Source organism: Carassius gibelio, chromosome B4, assembly GCF_023724105.1.
Source record: "Carassius gibelio isolate Cgi1373 ecotype wild population from Czech Republic chromosome B4, carGib1.2-hapl.c, whole genome shotgun sequence".
Taxonomy (NCBI): domain Eukaryota; kingdom Metazoa; phylum Chordata; class Actinopteri; order Cypriniformes; family Cyprinidae; genus Carassius; species Carassius gibelio.
This window is the reverse complement of record NC_068399.1, coordinates 34429-55885: the sequence shown is the minus strand read 5'-3', so window position 1 is coordinate 55885 and position 21457 is coordinate 34429. Positions and strand designations below refer to the sequence as shown.

The following is a 21457-nucleotide window of genomic DNA, read 5'->3' as shown; positions in this document are numbered from 1 at the left end:
TTTAGTTTTGTTTGAAAAATATTCAACTGTGTTTGCATTTTCAATTTAGCAGACAAGTTGTTCCATAATGTACCTTGAACTGTAAATGTAGATTGTGCAAATTTAGTTTTTCTCTGTGGTGCTATACAGTTCTGTGTAGTTGCACCTCTTGTAGCGATCCCCCTACTACTCTGTTTTGATATTAATTTGCATATAACTTTTGGAGCAAGATTGTTTAAACATTTAAAAAACATTTTAATAACACATGAATTTATAAAATTTTCAAAACTAGGCAAACTATATTTTTGTAAAATGCTACAGTGATGCCATCTGGTTGGTTTCTTATCCAAAACTTTTAGTGTTTGTTTATATATGGATCAAACAGGTTTAATAGTCAGTTGAGAAATCTGACTCCAGACAGTCACACAGTAAGATAAGTGTGGAAAAATTATTGCATACATGTATAACTTGGCTGCTTTCAAGGATATATATGATCTAATCATGTAAAAACAATTCAGATTTGTTTTGATTGTTCTACATAGCTTCTTAACATGCATACCAAATTTCAAATGAGAGTCTAAAATAACACCTAAATATGTACAATTATTAACTGTTTCAATTTCCTTTTGATTTATCTAAACCACTAATTTCCTTCTTTCTGATTGAAAAACACATTGAGACAGTTTTTGTACAATTCAGGGTCAAACAACTGTTCTGTAACCACTGTGACACACCAATCATTTCATTTGTTAATATTTCTGCGGCTAAACTTGGAGTCTTTGCAGATACATAAATGACTGTGTCATCTGCATATAACTGACATTTTGTTTGCTTACAACAGTTTGGAAAATCATTAACATATAAGGAAAACAACAATGGGCCCAAAATTGACCCTTGAGGTCATTATGATGCTGTGTCTGCCTGCCAAGGGACTACAGATGAAAATTAGCTCTCTAGCTAACTCTGGCGCTTTTACATTTTGAGTGTAAAACAATTTTTTTTAATTAATGTGCATTGTCCCTTTTAAATAAACAATAAATAACATATTATTATTTCGTAAAGCTGATCTTGAATTATTAATTTTAGCACACTGATCTCAGGATTCTAAATATGATCTAAACCAATTAATTGCCTGCTGAGTGAAGTTAAATAAATTTAATTTGTGTAGAATTTCATGATTCACAGTATCAAAAGCCTTTTTGAGATCTAAAAACACTGCACCTACTACATTAACTTTATCTAAGGATTCCTTAATAAATTCTGTGAGATAGCAGTTTGCCATTTCTGTTGAATACTTAGGCCTAAAACCAAACTGTTTAGAATAAAGTAAATCATGTTTTTCTAAGAAGAATAAAAATTGGTCTATAATTCTGAACCTCATCAGCTGATCCTGCTTTGAAAATTGGAGTTACAATACTAGTTTTCCAATTTGAAGAGAATTTATTTTCTCTAATTGATACATTTATCAGATTTACCAAGGGCTTTATCAAACAAGCACTATATGTTTTTAGAAATGCAGTATCCATTCCAAATATATCTTAGCCCTTGAGTTATTCAGTTGATTAATAATTTGAAGTATCTTATGTTCATCAACCTCAGAAATATGAAAGGATGAGGGTGTGCCATTCAGGGGCGTAGCACCAAATTCTGGGCCCTGTATACTCTCAATGTTAGTGGGCCCCCTACACATGCCATTGTACGGGTGCGGGTTAGCAAAATGAAAATTCAATTTTTTTTTTAATATAAACAAGTATAAATAGTGTTTAAATCTATTTGGCCTACTTGTGCTCAAATACCTTTAAACCGTAGGCTACATCGGGTTTGTGTACTAACATTTTGATCCATGATACTGATGCAAGTTTTAAATTAAAAACATTTATTTTTTAACAGGAGAACACGAGACAGCTGTACCCTCAGAAATCAATCAACTAAGCTAAGCCTGCCATAATGAAAAAAAAAAGTCAACTATAAAAAACTAAATAAAAGTCAAATGAGATGTAATCTACATCCCAGTAAATGCCCACTGACGAGTCTTTTTGTTTGCAAAATCATTGATGAGTGTGTGATGGTGTGTCAGAACCACTGGTTGTTTCTGAAACTGGTTAATGTTGGCAACCTGATGTTAGCTGGCCTGGCCCATAATTTACTTACAGCAACAAACAGCCTGGTTGACAAACTAAACTAAAGATTTAACATTAGCATACATACATTAGCAGCAGCTGTCTGGAGTTGACTACGTTAACTTCCTGTCTTTCTTTTTTTGAAAGCCCTATTTGGGCTTTTTGCACAGCATGATCAGGCTCCAAGGCTCTAGACTCACTGCATTACTTGTTTGCCGCCGGTTGCCGTCTATGGGCGGACTAAACCATTGGGGGGGGGGGGGGGGGGGCAGAGTGTCTGGCACTGAGTTCATTCTCTCAGTTGGTGTTATCAATATATTTTATATATTTTGAAATGAATAATGACCTCAATTGGAGGGCCCAATTAATTCGAATTAGGCTACAAAAAAAATTAAAAAATGATGGAATTTCAAAGGGCCCTCTCTCTAGACAGGGCCCTGGGTAGTCAGGTCCACTTTTCCCCCCACTAGCACGCCCATGCCCATTTATTACATTTTGAGGTAGTTGTATAGTTTTAAAACACATAGCAAGCTCTTCCACAGACTGAGTAAAATATCTATTAAATTCATTGGCAATTTCAGTGCTATCAGTACTTAATCTACCATTTATGTTCAGTTCCACTAAAGGTTTTCTTTGTGTACCCTCTTTTTTAGAAAGTTTATTTATACACTTCCAAAGAGATGAGCTATTTCCTCCTGATTCTGTAACCAATTGCTAAAAATATGCAGTTTTTGCCTTCCTCATATCACTAATTACTTTATTTCTTAATGATTTAAAATGTATAATATCTGTGTGCGTTTTTGTAAGCAATGACTTTTTCAAAGCTATATCTCTCTTTTTCATTAGTTGATAGATATCTGAATTTAACCATGTTAGAGATACATTTTGTCTACATTTTAGCGGTTGTGTGTATTTTTGAATAGTTTTTTCAATAGTTCTCATCACAGTTTCACTGTTTTTATCCAATTCACCAATTTGTAATACATCATCCCAATTTATGTTTTTCATATCATTTTCAAATTTTAACATTTTGCTCTGAGGAATACCTACTTTTCCTGGTTTAAAGATCTGATTAAAATTATTCTGCAAACGTTTCTTTGTTAATTTCCTAACAACCAGGATCATGTTATGGTCAGACAAACTTGTCAAAAGATTATATGTTTTTATTACCCGTTCAGGTTTATTTGTAAATACCAAATCAATAAGAGTTTTCTTGTTTTTGTTATTCTTGTTGGTCCTTTTATTAACTGGTTAAATTTGATAATTATAATTGATTTAAGTTTTTGCTTACTATGTTTGTCTGACCAATTTATGTTAAAATCTCCAAACATAACAGTTTCAATACGCCCATTTAAAAACTTCAACATTTAAATTGTTAATCTTAACTTGGTTTGGAAGTTTTTTGTATATTCTAGTTCGGGGAACAGACACAGTCTCTATAGTGTGATATCTAGGTGAAAGAGTCTCTATGTGCTGAGAATTAACTGACCTCTGTGACGGGAGGCAGCTAGCAGACGGTCGGTTTAGCCAGTCTGTCTGCTTCCTGACCTGGGCCCCAGTTAGTCAAGTATAAACACTAAGACTATTTGCCATATTTCTAGACAGAAGAGCAGCACCACCCCAGGAGGGATGAAGACCATCTCTTTTAAACAGGTCAGGTCTGCCCCAAAAGCTTGTCCAATTGTCTATGAAACCTATGTTATTCTGTGGGCACCATTTAGACATCCAGCCATTGAGTGATGACAATCTGCTATGCATCTCATCACCACGGTAAGCAGGGAGGGGACCAGAGCATATTACAGTGTCTGACATCGTGCTTGCAAGTTCACACACCTCTTTAATGTTATTTTTAGTGATCTCCGACTGGCGAAGTCGAACATCATTAGCGCCGGCATGAATAACAATCTTACTGTATTTACGTTTAGCATTAGCCAGCACTTTTAAATTTGCCAAGATGTCAGGCGCTCTGGCTCCCGGTAAACATTTGACTATGGTGGCTGGTGTCTCTATATTCACGTTCCGTACAATAGAATCACCAATAACTAGAGCACTTTCATCAGGTTTCTCAGTGGGTGCATCACTGAGTGGGGAGAACCTGTTTAATCTTTTGATCGGAACAGAAGAGCGGTGTTTTGACCCACGACTACGCTGCCTCACCGTCACCCAGTTGCCCTGCTGCAGGGGCTCTGCTGGAACCGGACAATGTACAGGAATCCCTGAGCTAGACGCATCCAAAGCCATATCTAGAGCCCTAACATTCTTACTGTCCTCAATTAAAGTTTGGATGCGTGTCTCTAATTCTGAAATCTTATCTGTCAGCCTAACTATTTCCCTGCTTTTATCACATGTGAATCCCTCATCTGCGACAGAGATAGATAAACTGTACATGTGACAAGAGGTGCAAATAACAATAGCAGGAGAAGCCATTACTCACCGTGCTTGATGAAATATTCTTACTGCGGTTGTTTGATGAACTTGTAAAAAACACTTTAAAAAACAGAGAGTGATAGTAAGATAAAGATTCTAAAAAAATAAATAAAAATAAAAACAGCTACAGGGAGCTACGATTTGCTACAGAAGGCTAACAGGAAGTAGAGAAAACACTGTCCAACAGCGACACCCGCAGGCAGAAGAGGTCTCCCAATAATAATAATAATAATAATAATAATACCTTAAAATGTTATGTGTTACTTCCCCAACACATCTAGTACTTACACAAACGTTGATCACACTACAAACAATACAAAACTAAAATGCTATGAGATACAGTAAAGATTAATTCATTCTTTATCTGGGTCTTCAGTCTGTGATTATCTCACCTCACCTCTTATCTGACAAGTCTTCGAGTTCAAGTCGTTCCTTATAGGACACAAAATTTTGTAAGTTCCTGCGTATACAGCTTGAGTTATTTTTTGAAACCAATGATCAACCGAACACTTCACCATCTCTTTTATGGGATACGTTTAAAGCATATTTATGGGGTTGTTTTATCTCCTTTAAGGGTACAAAAAATAAACAAAATTCAGCAGCTTTATGATCATTAAAAAGACAGCTAAGTAAATTAGATAATGAGAATGCTACCAAACCTTCTTTAGAACTGCACAAGAAAATATTAATCATAGATATCGATACAATCAGATTATATCTGAAAAGTTTTCAAGATCTTTAATGTTTATGAAACAAAATTTGGTGATAAACGACACAAACTATTATCTAGACAACTACGAAAGTTGGAAAATGACCATGACTCATGACTATTTTAACATTGTATACTAGAAATATAATTAATGAATCTTCCACTATGGAGACCTTTTTAAATTTCTGTAATCTAACATGCGCTGGACCAAAAGGATGGAGAATTTCTTGGAGCCGATTTAACATTAGATGAATTAAAGAACACCATAAAATCACTGAAAGGGGGTAAATCACCCAGCCCTGACGGAATTTCTTGTGAGGTATATAAAACATTTTACAAACTATTGGGACCTTATATGCTTAGAATGTTCTTCCAGGCTTTTGAGGTGGGATGACTACCTCAGTCATTTAATGAAGTGATAATCACAGTTCTACCTAAGAAGGGCAAGGATCCAGAGGAGGTAGGAGGGTATAGGCCAATATCTCTCATTAATTCAATTTCAGTTTTTTCAATTCAAGTTTATTTGTATAGCGCTTTTTACAAAACAAATCGTAACAAAGCAACTATACAGAAAATTATGTTTCTACAATATTTAGTAGTCACTAGTAGTTTGTGCACATTTGACAGGATTTTAGAAAAAAATAAAAATAATAATAATAATAAAAGACATAGTCAGCTAGACGATGAACTATCAATATTATTAATTAAGTTATTATATGATTCAGTCACACATTTAGCAATAATTGTTAGTTCTGTTTGTTGATTCAGGGTTAGCATCATCTGAGGTCCTCTGAGGGTCAGCATCATCTCTTCTCAGGTGTTCTGGATCCAGACTGGAGCTTGTGTAAATCCTAGTTACCCGTGGCGAAACATAGAAACAAAATAGAGACATCATTAGCATAGCCGCTGATCCAACAAAGTAAAATTAGTTTTACCCAAGCTAATGAATAAAAATGCACATTTGATCAGATGCAACTACACTCACAAATAAAAGATACATTATTCGAATGCTTGGCGAAAGAGATGTGTTTTTAATCTAGATTTAAACAGAGAGAGTGTGTCTGAACCCCAAACATTATCAGGAAGGCTATTCCAGAGTTTGGGAGCCAAATGTGAGAAAGCTTTAGTGGACTTTGCTATCCTAGGAACTACCAAAAGTCCAGCGTTTTGTGACCTTAGGGTGCGTGATGGGTTGTAACGTGGTAGAAGGCTAGTTAGGTACGCAGGAGCTAAACCATTTAGGGCCTTATAGGTAAGTAATGATCATTTGTAACTGATACGGAACTTAATAGGTAGCCAGTGCAGAGACTGTAAAATTGGGGTAATATGATCATATTTTCTTGACCTCGTAAGGACTCTAGCTGCTGCATTTTGGACTACCTGTAGCTTGTTTATTGACGAAGCAGGACAACCACCTATAAGTGCACTACAATAGTCCAGTCTAGAGGTCATGAATGCATGAACTAGCTTTTCTGCATCAGAAACAGATAACATGTTTCGTAGCTTGGCAATGTTTCTAAGATGGAAGAATGCAGTTTTTGTAACATTGGAAATATGATTTTCAAAAGACAAATTGCTGTCTTATATAACACCCAGATTTCTGACTGTAGAGGAAGTAACAGTACATCCGTCTAGTTGCAGACTGTAATCTACAAGATTCTGTGTAGTGTTTTTTGGTCCAATAATTAGTATCTCTGTCCGAATTTAATTGGAAAATTATTTGTCATCCAATCTTTTACATTTTTAACACACTCTGTTAGCTTAGATAATTGGGAAGTTTCATCTGGTCTCATTGAGATATAAAGCTGAGTATCATCAGCATAACAGTGGAAGCTAATTCCGTATTTTCTAATAATATTACCAAGGGGCAACATGTATATTGAAAATAGAAGGGGACCTAGGACGGATCCTTGTGGCACTCCATATTTTACTGATGATAAATGAGATGACTCCCCATTTAAGTAAACAAAATGGTAGCGATCGGACAGGTAGGATCTAAACCATCTTAGAGCCTGCCCTTGAATACCTGTATAGTTTTGTAATCGATCTATGAGTATGTCATGATCTATGGTGTTGAATGCAGCACTAAGATCAAGTAAGACTAGAAATGAGATGCAGCCTTGATCTGACGCAAGAAGCAGGTCATTTGTAATTTTAACAAGTGCAGTTTCTGTGCTATGGTGGGGCCTAAAACCTGACTGAAATCATTTTTATGCAGGAAGGTGCTCAATTGAGCAGACACAACTTTTTCTAAAATTTTAGACATAAATGGAAGATTTGAAATAGGCCTATAATTTGCCAGTACTCTAGGATCTAGTTTTGGTTTCTTAATAAGAGGCTTAATAACCGCCAGCTTGAATGGTTTTGGGACGTGTCCTAAAGATGACGACGAGTTAATGATATTGAGAAGCGGTTCTTCGGGCTACAGGTAACAGCTCTTTCAGTAATTTAGTGGGTACAGGATCTAATAAACATGTTGTTGGTTTAGATACAGTGATAAGTTTATTTAGCTCTTCCTGTCCTATGGTTGTAAAGCACTGCAGTTTATCTTTGGGTGCGATGGATGACACTGAAGTGTTAGACGCTGTAGAATCTACATTCGCTATTGTATTTCTAATGTTATCTATTTTATCAGTGAAGAAATTCATAAAGTCATTACTATTTAACGTTGGTGGAATATTTGAATCAGGTGGCGTCTGGTAATTTGTTAACTTAGCCACTGTGCTAAATAAAAACCTTGGATTGTTTTGGTTATTTTCAATGAGTTTGTGTATATGCTCTGCCCTAGCAGTTTTTAGAGCCTGTCTATAGCTGGACATACTGTTTTTCCATGCAATTCTAAAAACTTCTAAGTTAGTTTTTCTCCATTTGTGTTCAAGACTATGAGTTACTTTCTTGAGAGAGTGAGTATTACTGTTATACCATGGTACAGTACGTTTTTCTCTAACCTTTTTCAATTTGATCGGAGCAACAGCTTCTAATGTATTAGAGAAAATAGTGCCAATGTTGTCAGTAATTTCGTCTAATCCATGTGTATTTTTTGGGTACAAATAGCAGTTGAGATAGATCAGGCAGGTTATTTGTGAATCTTTCTTTGGTGGCTGGAACAATAGTTCTGCCCAGACGGTATTGCTGCGACATATAGTTAATATCAGTTATACGCAGCATGCACGATACAAGGAAATGGTCTGTAATATCATCACTTTGAGGTACAATATCTATAGCAGTAAGATCGATTCCATGCGATAAAATTAAATCTAGTGTATGATTAAAACGATGAGTGGGCCCGGTGACATTTTGCTTGACTCCAAAGGAGTTTTTTAGGTCAGTAAACGCAAGTCCTAATGTATCATTTGCATTATCAACGTGAATATTAAAATCTCCCATGATTAGCGCCTTATCAACTGTAACTAGAAGGTCTGAGAGGAAATCTGCAAATTCTTTTAGGAATTCTGTATACGGCCCTGGTGGTCTATACACAGTAGCCAGAGCTAGAGATACATTAGATTTCTTTTGCATGTCTGACAGAGTAACATTTAGCAGAAGTATTTCAAAAGAGTTAAACCTTTATCCTGTTTTCTGGGTAACATTGAGAATATCACTATATATTGTTGCAACACCTCCGCCACGACCAGTCTGACGGGGCTCATGTTTATAACAGTAGTTTGGTGGAGTAGACTCATTTAGACCAAAATAATCATTTGGTTTTAGCCAGGTTTCAGTCAAGCAGAATAAATCAAAACTATTATCTGTGATCATTTCATTTACAATAACTGCTTTGGGTTTGAGTGATCTAATATTTATGAGCCCAAACTTTAAAAATTGTTTTTGTTCATTTACTTTACATTTTTCTGGTTTAATTACGATAAGATTTTTTCTAGATCCTACATTATATTTATATTTTGACCTCACTATTCGGGGAACAGACACAGTCTTAATAGTTTTTACAGTGCAAGTACTTTTATCATTTAAGCAGGTGGAACAAAACTCATCATAATAGTTATCTGAGAATTGTCTTACTCGTCACATGGAGCGAAGTGTCCTGGAGATGTTGTAAGAGAGCAGCTCCGCTCCAATTTTGCTGGGGTGTAATCCATCAGCGCGAAACAGTCTAGGACGCTCCCAGAAAAGATTCCAGTTATTAACAAATAGCAGTTTCTGTTCTTTACACCATGACATTTAAAGCAAAAACTCTACTGAACCTTTCGTGTCCTCGTCGATACGTGGGCAGTGGTCCTGACACGACGATCGTCGCCACAGGCATCGTGCTGCAAACCGTCTCGATCAGGCTGCTGAAGTCCCTCTTCAGCGTCTCTGTCTGCCGCAGCGTGGTGTCGTTAACCCCGGCGTGAAGCACGACCGCTCTGGGGCTCTCGTCGGCCTTCAGGATCGCGGGTATCTGCATAGAAACATCACGAACACGAGCACCAGGCAAACAATGAGTGTGCACTTTACCTTCGGCTAACGTAGCACTTACGTGTCGGACGATGGAGTCTCCGATGATCACAGCGTCGCGTCCTGTCTCGCGGAGGGGAGCGAAGCGGTTCTGGATGGAGATCTCGAAGGCAGGAGGGGGAGAAGTCGTCGCCCGGGACCCGGCTTGCGTCCTCCGTTGTGAATGCACCCAGGGTCCGTGGTGTCCCGGCGTCGCAGTGAAGGACATCTGGGAAGATCGCGTCCTGGGTGCACCGGGCCTGTGCAGAGAAACACACGGAGTAGACGTGGTGGGACTGTTAACAGCACGCTGTATACTTACCCCGGACTTGTGAGCGTCAGCCCGGGATGATTCCAGCGCGGCTCTCCGCTCTCTCAGCTGGGCCTGCCTCTCCTCCAGGTCGCGAATCTGCTTCCCCACGGCCTCGAGCTCGAGCGGCACAGAGTGGAGACATTCATCCGCCATTAAAGCAAGTAACAGTGAGTACAGCAGTGGTAATGTGTGTGAATAGAGTATTAGCAATGTAAGCGCAGTTAGCAGCAACCACGCTTGCTGATGCTAACTGGCTAAAAGCTAATAGCGGACCCGGGAGATCAAAATAAAACTAGTGATAGCGAGGCGTTCTGACGGAGCTCAAACGCAGTACAGCCGTCAACAACAAACAGGGAGGGATGTATTTTAAATGCAGCCAATAAAGTTAATGTGGACCAAATTTTTTTAGCGAAGACATTAGCCACTAGACTCAGAAAACTAGTGGATCTTGATCAGACTGGATTTGTTTCAGGTCGTAGTTCTTTTAATAATCTTCGTTGTTTGTTTAATATTTTATACTCTTCCCAAAATAATCGATCTGATCTGGTGATCTTGTCCTTAGATGCTGAAAAGGGTTTTGACCAGGTTGGGTGGCCTTACCTCTTTGCTATGCTACAGAAATTCCAAGTAGGAGAGAAATTCATCACTTGGCCCAAAATTCTATATAAAAACCCTAGGGCACATATACTCACAAATAGAATTTTATCACCATCTTTTGCTTTATTTAGGGGTACCCGACAAGGCTGCCCACTTTCCCCCCTTCTTTTTGCCCTTGCCATTGAGCCTCTAGAGGAAACCATCCGCTCTGATGACAGAATTCATGGGCTCTGTACTAAAACAACTATAAATAACATTTCTTTACACGCAGATGATGTCTTATTATATGTGACTAAACCTGTGTCTAGTTTCCCTGTACTTTTAAAAGTGATTGAACAATATGGCTCTTTTTCAGGCTATAGAATTAATCTAAACAAAAGTGAACTTATGCCAGTTGGGCTTAAGGATCTTTCACAAGTTTCCCCTAGTTTGGTTTAAAATAGCTAAAGACAGATTTAACTACCTAGAAATTGTTATAATAAGGAAATATAGCTTGCTACGAGAAGCCAACTATACCCCCCTATTAGAAAAATTAAAAAGAAATATTATTATGTTTTGGAGGACTCTTGCCATTTCGTTAATCGGTAGAATAAATGCCATCAAAATGATTTTTTCCTGCCTGAAGACGAAGGCAGGGGCGCAGCCAACCCCCAAAATTAGGTGGATTATGAGACCTCCAGACGGGGCCAGCCTTCCCCCCAAAATAGATGAAGTATACCCACAAGTTGTGAATCCTAAGGTTCCTGGAAGATATAAAAAGAGTTAGCATTATCAGTATGATGACGTTAGATTAAACCTCTTATAAAGTTTTTACAGAAATAGCCGCAATAGGCCAGACACAGACAGCCACGATAGGCAGACACAGACAGCCACGATAGACCGTACATAAATAGCCACGATAGGCCAGACGCAGACAGCCACGATAGGTAGACACAGACAGCCACGATAGGCCAGACACAGACAGCCACGATAGGCAGACACAGACAGGCCTCGATAGACCAACAGAAATAGCCACGATAGGCAGACACGGGCAGGCCCCAATAGACCGAACAGAAATAGCCACGATAGGCCAGATGCAGACAGCCACGATAGGCAGACACGGACAGGCCCCAATAGACCGAACAGAAATAGCCACGATAGGCCAGACGCAGACAGCCACGATAGGCAGACACGGACAGGCCTCCATAGGCCGTACAGAAATAGCCATGATAGGCAGACACAGACAGCCTCGATAGACCGTACAGAAAAATAGCCATGATAGCCAGACACTGACAGGCCTCGATAGACCATACAGAAATAGCCATGATAGGCAGACACAGACAGCCTCGATAGACCGTACAGAAAAATAGCCATGATAGCCAGACACTGACAGGCCTCGATAGACCATACAGAAATAGCCATGATAGGCAGACACAGACAGCCTCGATAGACCGTACAGAAAAATAGCCATGATAGCCAGACACGGACAGGCCTCAATAGACCATACAGAAATAGCCATGATAGGCAGACACAGACAGCCTCGATAGACCGTACAGAAAAATAGCCATGATAGCCAGACACGGACAGGCCTCAATAGACCATACAGAAATAGCCATGATAGGCAGACACAGACAGCCTCGATAGACCGTACAGAAAAATAGCCATGATAGCCAGACACTGACAGGCCTCGATAGACCATACAGAAATAGCCATGATAGTCAGACACAGACAGCCTCGATAGACCGTACAGAAAAATAGCCATGATAGCCAGACACTGACAGGCCTCGATAGACCATACAGAAATAGCCATGATAGTCAGACACAGACAGCCTCGATAGACCGTACAGAAAAATAGCCATGATAGCCAGACACTGACAGGCCTCGATAGACCATACAGAAATATCCATGATAGGCAGACACAGACAGCCTCGATAGAGCGTACAGAAAAATAGCCATGATAGCCAGACACGGACAGGCCTCGATAGACCAACAGAAATAGCCACAATAGGCCAGACCCAGACAGCCACGATAGGCAGACACAGGACAGGCCTTGATAGAGCAAACAGAAATAGCCATGATAGCCAGACACAGACAGCCACGATAGGCAGACACGGACAGGCCTCGATAGACCGTATAGAAATAGCCACAAAAGGCAGACACAGGACAGGCCTCGATAGACCATACAGAAATAGCCACGGTAGGCAGACACGGACAGGCCTCGATAGACCGTATAGAAATAGCCACAAAAGGCAGACACAGGACAGGCCTCGATAGACCATACAGAAATAGCCACGGTAGGCAGACACGGGACAGGCCTTGATAGACCGTATAGAAATAGCCACAAAAGGCAGACACAGGACAGGCCTCGATAGACCATACAGAAATAGCCACGGTAGGCAGACACGGGACAGGCCTTGATAGAGCGTACAGAAAAATAGCCATGATAGCTGGATATGGACAGGCCTCGATAGACCGTACAGAAATAGCCACGATAGGCCGGACACAGACAGGCCATCTGCACATGATCTTAATAGCTGATGTAGAGATCCCTCGTTCAGCTGCTGAAGTAGCTGCCCCAATTCTGAATGAATGGCCAGTATAGAGAGAGGGGGATAGACTGCAGCTTTGAGAACAGTGGTTAAGTGTGTTCTAAAACAGGCCTTGGAAAGGGGTGCTCCGTTAGGTAAAATAGAGACTGGTGCGTTTTTAGAAGTTCTAGGTCGGATTTTAAGAAATTTTAAGGGACAGAATTTATTATTGATTTAGAATTTGTTAAGGTGACGCCAGAACCCTGCACATCGGTTTTTGAGTGCTTGAGGAAGAGTGTGAAGAATTAGGTCCGAATCATAGATCTGAAAGGAAATGCCGCAAGCAGGATCAAATTGATTAGTTTTGAAGTGAATTCCCCTGGAAGCATAAACCCGTAGAAGGCAGATAAAACACTTCCTCGAGAAGAATATTGAGGTACTTAGAAAGAAGGCCATAGCAGATGGAAGTAATTAATTTTTGCAATATGGGCAGGGTAATAGGCAGACATTTGTCTTTAATTTTGTTGGAAGATTTAGCTAAACCCTTAAGTAGTAATAGAACTGAATATCCAGAAAAGGCATTGAAAATTAGGATTATAAAATTTTAGCGTAGAATTAGATGCTGGCAAGGAGTCTGCGAAATAGAGAAATTTTAAGATTGCGTTTTTTTTATTTATTTTTTTTTAAATAAAGACCAGAAAGGAGCAAACGGTCGAAATTAGAATAGGAAACACGAAAATTTGGAAGGAAAAACATTAGAAAGCGGACCATGCAACGTGTAGGCTTGATTGTAGAGGGAGCGACGCCTTAGAAATGTGATTTCCAGCTGACGTAAGCACTTCGTTTAGTTTAGTATTATGTCTGCTAACGGAGGGCAGATTGAAGAATCCGGGTTGGCTGAGGGGCACAGCTGTCTGAAAGTATAAAAGTGTAAAGTGAAGGCCGCAACAGCAGAGTAAGAGTGAATGAACCAACACCAGTAGATGCGTAAAATAAACAAGCCTTGATTGTAGCTTAATCCCTTAACTGTCACCCCCCAATTTTTTTTTTTTAGGCATTAATGTGCACTATCCAAACTAAATTGCTGTAATTTATGAACACTTTGGAATATAAACATAAGGTTGGTCTCTTTTAAACGAAGAAAATTAGCAGATGTTGGCAAGTGGATTTTTTTTTTTATTTAAAGTTGACGTATCAAAAGCTAAGTTTAAAATCCACATAAATCGAATTGGCTTACTAGCACACATTGCTAATCTTGATGTAAACAATTAAACATTGTTTGTCTTCGTAATCTTTATCAGAATCTGAACATTTCCACTCTGTAATCCATAATTTTTTCTGATGACGTCAGTTTGACAGCATGAGCAGGACCTCCTTTACACGCCCCTCCAGCCGTTAGTTTGCTATGAGTGATGGGGCGGTCACACTGCACTTTTCTCTCCATTGACTTCCATTCATACGCATGCGAATGCGTCAGACCGGAAACACAAGTTTATGTTAAAAATTTCGCATTTGGCTGTGTTTCAAAGTTCAAGTTTGGTGAACTCTGACCTGGGAATTTGCATCACGTGAGGATGTGGGACCAGTAGAAGATCGATACGTCACTGCGTGACCTCTCTGTACAGAAATTAAAAAATGAAGGAAGCGCTATATAACTTTAGCTGTTGCGCAGCGTCCTATTTTATATATATATATATATATATATATATATATATATATATATATATATATATATATATATTTTTTTTTTTTTTTCTTAGGGTGTATATATTTATAGAGAGAGATACAGAGAGTAACGTTACAATATAATAAGACGCTTTCGACGCCGTCGCAAAAGAGACAGTACAAGCAAGCACATATTAATCCATCTTGTGATAATTGAGGAGAGACAGTTTTATCTTGCTCCCACCCATATTCGCAGTGGCGTCCGAAATAATTTCGCACGTTTAAAGTCTAGTGTGACCGCGCCTTGAGTCGGAGACCAGGAACGCAAACAAACAAACCATGCTAATTAATATTCGGTTTAAACTGGAGAGATGTCACTTTACAGCAGCATCTTCGTGTCACGTGGACTTTAAGATGCCTGCTGAGCACTGAGCCGAATCTTACCTACGACTCAAATGAAAGGGTCCATATACGCATCAGCTTGGTAGATCCAGTGTTCATAATAGCACTAGACCAAGAGTAAGCCATGTAAAGATGAGGTGAGAGCAGCGGTTCCCTGCATCTGCAACCATAGAATCCCATTCAAGTATGAAGGATTTAAGGAATAGACGCAAATGAAACAATGACTGAATAAACAAAGATTAAAGCATAGGATAAAAACAACGAATCTTAAGTGTGCTAAACAAAGCATATTTAACAGAAATGCGAAACAATCTTTATCAGTATAAAAGATTGTAGCGTTTATGATGAGCTTTAAAGTGCCTCATTATGAAAGAGTTATTCAGAAAATTGCATGCACTATGATCAACATCTTAATTATGCTGTGCAAGTCTGCTAGAGAAACAAGCACGAAACGCCCAGTGCTTTATTTGAACGTGTGAGTATAAATCCTTGCAGATAATAAAATTAATGCCCAGGCGCCACAAGTGCATAGAACAAAATGATACTTCGTCCCCTTGGAATTATAAGGTTCTATCTGACATTTTTGTCAAAATTGAGTTATTCACATATTCTTATTCTGTGACAATTTATTTACATTATGTGATGTTTTATTTTAAGTTGTGTACATTTTGGGATTTTTTATTGAAAAAACAAAAAGGTTCTATCTATAGAAATCTATGGAAAACAAAAACTTTGAAGCTCAATATCTCAAAACTACTCAGGGGTAGTTTTAATTCCAAGGGGACGACTTATAATGCTGTAGACTGATGAAGTGATGGAGGTGAGATGTCGAAGAGACCGGCAGCCTTAATACTGTCTGCTGGTCCAGAGAGACTTCATTCGTGCAGGTTCACGTGAGCGTACAGATGAATATTTGTTGATTGAGACCAAAGTCTTTTCAGGTGTTGAGACCCAAGCAGCACTGACGCGACATCTCGGAAAGCACCTGCGTTGCCAAGACTTTTTTGTTTTTTTTCTGTGGGTTGCTATTTCTGTCCTGGGTTTGAGGTGACCCCAATAGTGTCATATATAGCCCCTAGAATGTGAATTCTACCGATAAATCCCTTTTGAACGCGATTGGGCTATTTTTTTTTTTATTAGTAACTGGCGGTTTTGAGAAAACCTGGCAACCCTGGCCTGGAAGCACACGAAACTCCGCCAATGTTTCACATCCACTGCCGAGAAAAGATTGTATATCATCCAACACAAACTACTGTAGATTATCACCGCGACACGGAGCTAAGCCAACGATCCCGTGTGCACCTTAGAGGAACGTCAAACTCTAGATAGTTTGCGGGACAACAACAGCAAACAGCAAACGCAACAGCTTGAGCAAGGAACAATCGCGTCAGAATCTGCAAACTCAAACATGTGTAAGTATGATGTTTTTTTACAGGAGTATAAAGACGTGATTTGATAATGATGAAGGTAATTAGTGACGATTGAGTCTTCCTTGCAGAACTTAGGCTAAAGCTTCCATTTCTGTCCAAGTATCAACAACGATTTCTTTCCTATGGACTTTTAACAGCCAAAAAGCTTATTTTAACATTCTGGAAAAATAAACTGCCACCTCCTTTCCAGATGTGGCTTGACGAACTCACAAACACATTACATTTGGAGCGTATACGGCTCTGTCTAATGAATAAGAGACTACAGTTTTCTAAAACTTTGGAACCCTTTATTGAGATTGAGGAGTCACGTGCCGATTTGGGTTGATATGGGAGGGGTCTGAGCTGGTCGGCCCTGATGGAAGGATACGCTATCGGTTGCCAGGGACAATACCTTCAGAACTTCACAGAGGCACGAGTAAACATTTCAGAGCGCTCTAATTTTTGCGCATTTATTTTGTCGGCGGAACAGATCAAGACGGATATACGAATACGAGCAAGAAAAGCAAGAAAGTAAAGGAATGCAAAAACATAAGGCGAAAGAAAGGGGACCTTACAGGAATAAGCTCACACCAAGCGCAAAACAGCGGTGTTTGGAGAAGCTCTCAGGCAGCTCCCTGCAACGGCACAGAGACCTGAACAATTTACCTCAGTGCACACATATGGACATTGGGAATTATATTGTTTACAATGTAAGTCACTTTGCATTCACGCTGTTAATGGCTTAATCTAACCCGGACATTTACATCTCGCAATCACACATTTAACTACCCTAGCTAACCCAGAACTGGTTTGTCCACTTTGCAGCCCCCAACAAAAAAAACCTGGTACAGTATGTGTCATTGGGCTAAAATCAAATTATAACTAAACATACACAGCTTTAGCCTACATCAAAATATGTTGGAAACGTTTGTATACATTGAACATCTCGTTACAATCTAGTGTTCAGTCGCAGTTAATTACAATCATTTTGGTCAAGAAGTGCATTCTAAATGCAATGTAATTACAATACACTAAAACGCATGTGAATAAACTTACTTTGGCCAGTACAACACTGTTTTCATCACCTGCTGTAGATGGACCCAGCCACAGCAGAAACCCTCGTAACTTTCCAAAGACTTGTGGCTTTTAAACTCCTGCATTGTGTAGTAACTTAAACCAAAAACAATATAATTCCCAATGTCCATATGTGTGCATGGAGGTAAATGGTCCAGGTCTATGTGCCGCTTGAGAGCTTCTCCAAATACCGCTGTTTTGCGCTTGGTGTAACCTAAAAAAAAACTGTATTCCACTGTTCCTTTGTTTTCCATATGTATCGTGTGAGGTACTGCAGCAGTTTTTAACGCAGCAGTAACTTCCAGGCATGGTAAAACAGTGCAGAATTGGGAGAACCTCCTCTTAACAACAAATGTAAACAATCCTGTTTCGCTGCCGGTATCCTTCCAACATGGCGGAGACCGTGATATCGAGGGAGGGGCTTTGTGCTATGACGACAACTTCTCATTCTCAATATAAAGTATTTAGGGGAAGAAGGCAGATGAGACTTGAAAGAAAGGAATGTTGATATAAAATGGGGTTGGACCTAGATCCAATCCGCCTCTGTCATGTTTTTTTATAATGTATTTTTATAGATTTTTTATATTCTTCCATATGTGGCACGTACCAGGCAGACAGAGTGGGTGGGTGGGAGGTTAGGTGAATGTTCGGGGGGATGGGGGTGTTGTAGAATTGTTTTGTTTTAGGACTATCTGCATAGTATGTTAGAAAAGATGTGCATATGTCTGCATGTACAGTGTATACTTAGTTTGTATGTGTAGGATTGTGATGTTTAGTTTGTATGCACTGCAGGTGTATGTACAAATATATAGTTAACAACTGCAGAAAGAACTATAACTTGGTTAGACTTTGTATAAGGAAAATTAGGAGGAACTTCTGATTTTAATTATGTTCCCTTACGAAAGGAAAATATATTTAACAATATATTTCTTAAAATATATTGTGATATATTGTAATATATTATTTTCCCTTTTTATTTTCTAATATTTTATATATTTGAATACATTTAATAATATATTGATGATATATATATTATATAATATATTGCAAAATATACAAATGATTGCCGCTTTCAATATATTGCAATATATTGGAAAAAAATAAATATATATAAGAATATATGCCTAATATATTACATGATATTTTCCAATATACTGCAATATATTTTTGTTTAATAAGGGTTAAGCTTATTTTTATTCTATATATTTCTCCAATAAAAAAAGTTTAAGTATATCATATGTATTATAAATCAGCATCAAAAAAAAAATATAAACGTTTTATTTTCAGTGATTAAACAAAACGAAAAATTAGAAAAATATAAAATAATACCAGTTATCGTCCATTTCCATAGTGACTCGTCAATCCATAGTTCCATTGAGAATGTCTTGTGTGTTAACCGTGAACATATTCTGAGTTGACTGAATTACTCCGTTATGAGACCAGCATACCTCTAGTAAGCAAGGTTTGGGTTAATCAACTGAGAGTTCAGGATTTTTTTTCTGACATTCAGCCAAGAATGGTGACCCATACTCAGAATTTGTGATCTGCTTTTAACCCTTTCAAAGTGCACACACACAGCAGTGAACAAACACACACATAAACACACAAAACTAATTTGTCCATTGTTAGATCTTAGTTCTAAATGATGTTATGACATGACACATGGCATATGTAGACATTTAAGTATGTATTATTTTGTTTTAATTATTTTCTAGCACAGTGTGACTGTATAGGGTAACATTTATGTCACACATTTGCATGATGTGAGCTTCTTTCAATTAAAATGCTTCAGTATTATATTTTTCCATCCTATCAGTGATGATAATGATTCTGAAAGAAAATGCACTCTGTCTACTGATTCTATAATAATAAACGTAACTTTAATGCACCTGACTGACAGATAAACCTTCCACTCTTATTTCAAAGATGTTGTTAATCTTGTGGCTATTTTAACAGCTTCCTTTGCACCTAACACAATTACCTTTTATTCTGTGTAGCTTGAATGAGTTTGACCACAAGTTCTTTGGCATCTCTAATGCTGAAACAATCACCATGGACCCTCAGCACAAACTTCTGTTACAGTGCACTTACAGAGCATTAGAGGATGCTGGGATTCCAATGGAAAAGGCCAGTGGAATGCGAACAGGAGTATTTTTGGGTAACATTCAAGTTAAATATAATATACATTAAAAAAGTAATTTTTGATGTCTTTTCATCTCAGTGAAAAAGTTTATGATAGATAGATTTCCTCCATGATGTCCCAGTTCAAAAGAGGGATCTTATTTGTGCTGACCTCAGTATGTGCTAATGTGCTTTAATTCCTTTAGCTTACCGTACCAATAGTTAAGCTGAAATGTTGCTTGTCAAAGCCTATTGTTGCCTTGAGGAAGGCTCTTAACCTCAGGTTGCTATTGATAAAAACAGTGCAGTGGCTATGGATAGAAACATATATCACCAGCTAACATTTTTTTTTTTTTTTGCTTGTTTTTCAGGCCTAATGAACAGAGATTTTGAGCTGGCAAGTGTGAGGATCAATCCGAAACACATAGATCACACCAATGCCACTGGTGCTGCAATGAGCATAGCTGCCAACCGCATCTCATACATCTTCAACTTCACTGGCCCCTCACTATCCATTGACTGTGCCTGCTCTTCATCCCTCGTCGCCCTTCACTTAGCTACTCAAGCCATAAAACAAGGTAGTCTTCAAAAATATGTATGCAAACCCTGTGGATCAACCTATGTGACGTGACATTAAACCAAGTATGGTGACCCATATTCAGAATTTGTGCTCTGCATTTAACCCATCCAAAGTGCACACACACAGAGCAGTGAACACACACTAGGAGCATTTATGCTGCAGCGACCGGGGAGCAGTTGGGAGTTCAGTGCCTTGCTCAAGGGCACCTAAGTCGTGGTATTGCCGGCCCAAGACTCGAGCTCACAACCTTAGCCGTCATACTCATTAACCACTAGGCCACGATAATTGTTTTTTATTTGCACATTTTAATAATATAGCTGATATACTGCATAATGTATGTGTCCTAACATACAGTACTGTGCTAAAGACTAGGGATGTAATGATTCACTCAACTCACCATGTGATACGATTCACAATACTGATTTTAATGATATGATTCTCACATTTTTTTTTTTAACAAAATGAGATTTAAGACAAATTCTAAATTAGAAATTCTTCTTTTATTTTGGTCTGCTGGGACAAAATTATTAACATTTCTATGTGTAATTAAAAATGTAAAATAAAACTAAACTGAATTTTTTTAAACAAACCCTAAATCAAATAAATAAATAACAAAATAAATATGTTGATATAAATAAACGAAGGCTCTTTCAATTTAAAATTAGAGGCAACCCCTGTATTTTAATTACAATAGATGCAGCGTACATGCAATATTAATGCAGTATGTGGAGTTTTTAATCCTAATAAATTCTGCCAGCTCACAGTGCCTCGTTACTTCCCTAGTAAAGACATTAGATGCATCATTTGTGTATTGCTTTTGAATTAATCAAACAAATTATTAGCCATTAGGGTTTCCCCACCCCCTTAAGTTTTGTGTTTATTTGTACTCCACTCAACAGGAGATTGTGATACGGCCTTGTGTGGTGGTGTGACCTGCATATTGGAGCCGACCCTTTTTGTAACACTCTCTAAGGCAAAAATGATCTCCTCTGATGGAACGAGTAAGCCTTTCAGCAGCAAAGCAAATGGATATGGCAGAGGAGAAGGATGTGGGGTCATTCTATTAAAACCGCTAAAAAAAGTAAATAAAAAGATTGTTTCATATAAATTTAGCACTGTG

The 21457-nt window shown here is 38.4% G+C and overlaps 2 protein-coding genes across 2 annotated transcripts in view; one reads left to right on the top strand and one right to left on the bottom strand.

Annotated features, from left to right (window-relative positions):
- Positions 1-21457, top strand: part of LOC127956149 (uncharacterized) — a 59802-nt gene that overhangs the window by 32113 nt on the left and 6232 nt on the right. The window contains exons 4-6 of the mRNA XM_052553884.1: positions 19634-19794; positions 20129-20335; positions 21237-21418. Of these exons, the coding sequence (XP_052409844.1) occupies positions 19634-19794; positions 20129-20335; positions 21237-21418 (550 nt within the window). The remainder of the gene's footprint in view (positions 1-19633; positions 19795-20128; positions 20336-21236; positions 21419-21457) is intronic.
- Positions 2386-10290, bottom strand: LOC127956175 (uncharacterized). Its single transcript, XM_052553937.1, has 2 exons — positions 9713-10290; positions 2386-9634 (listed from the first exon to the last, which is right to left on the bottom strand). Exons 1-2 carry the CDS (start codon positions 10133-10135, stop codon positions 9401-9403), a joined length of 657 nt encoding a protein of 218 aa, XP_052409897.1. The 5' UTR covers positions 10136-10290; the 3' UTR covers positions 2386-9400.

Coding starts and splice junctions, on each gene's coding strand:
- LOC127956175 (XM_052553937.1), bottom strand. CDS start 10,135: ATGGCGGATGAATGTCTCCACTCTGTGCCGCTCGAGCTCGAGGCCGTG. Junction 9,635..9,712: donor GAGACTCCATCGTCCGACAC/GTAAGTGCTACG, acceptor GTTTCTATGCAG/ATACCCGCGATCCTGAAGGC.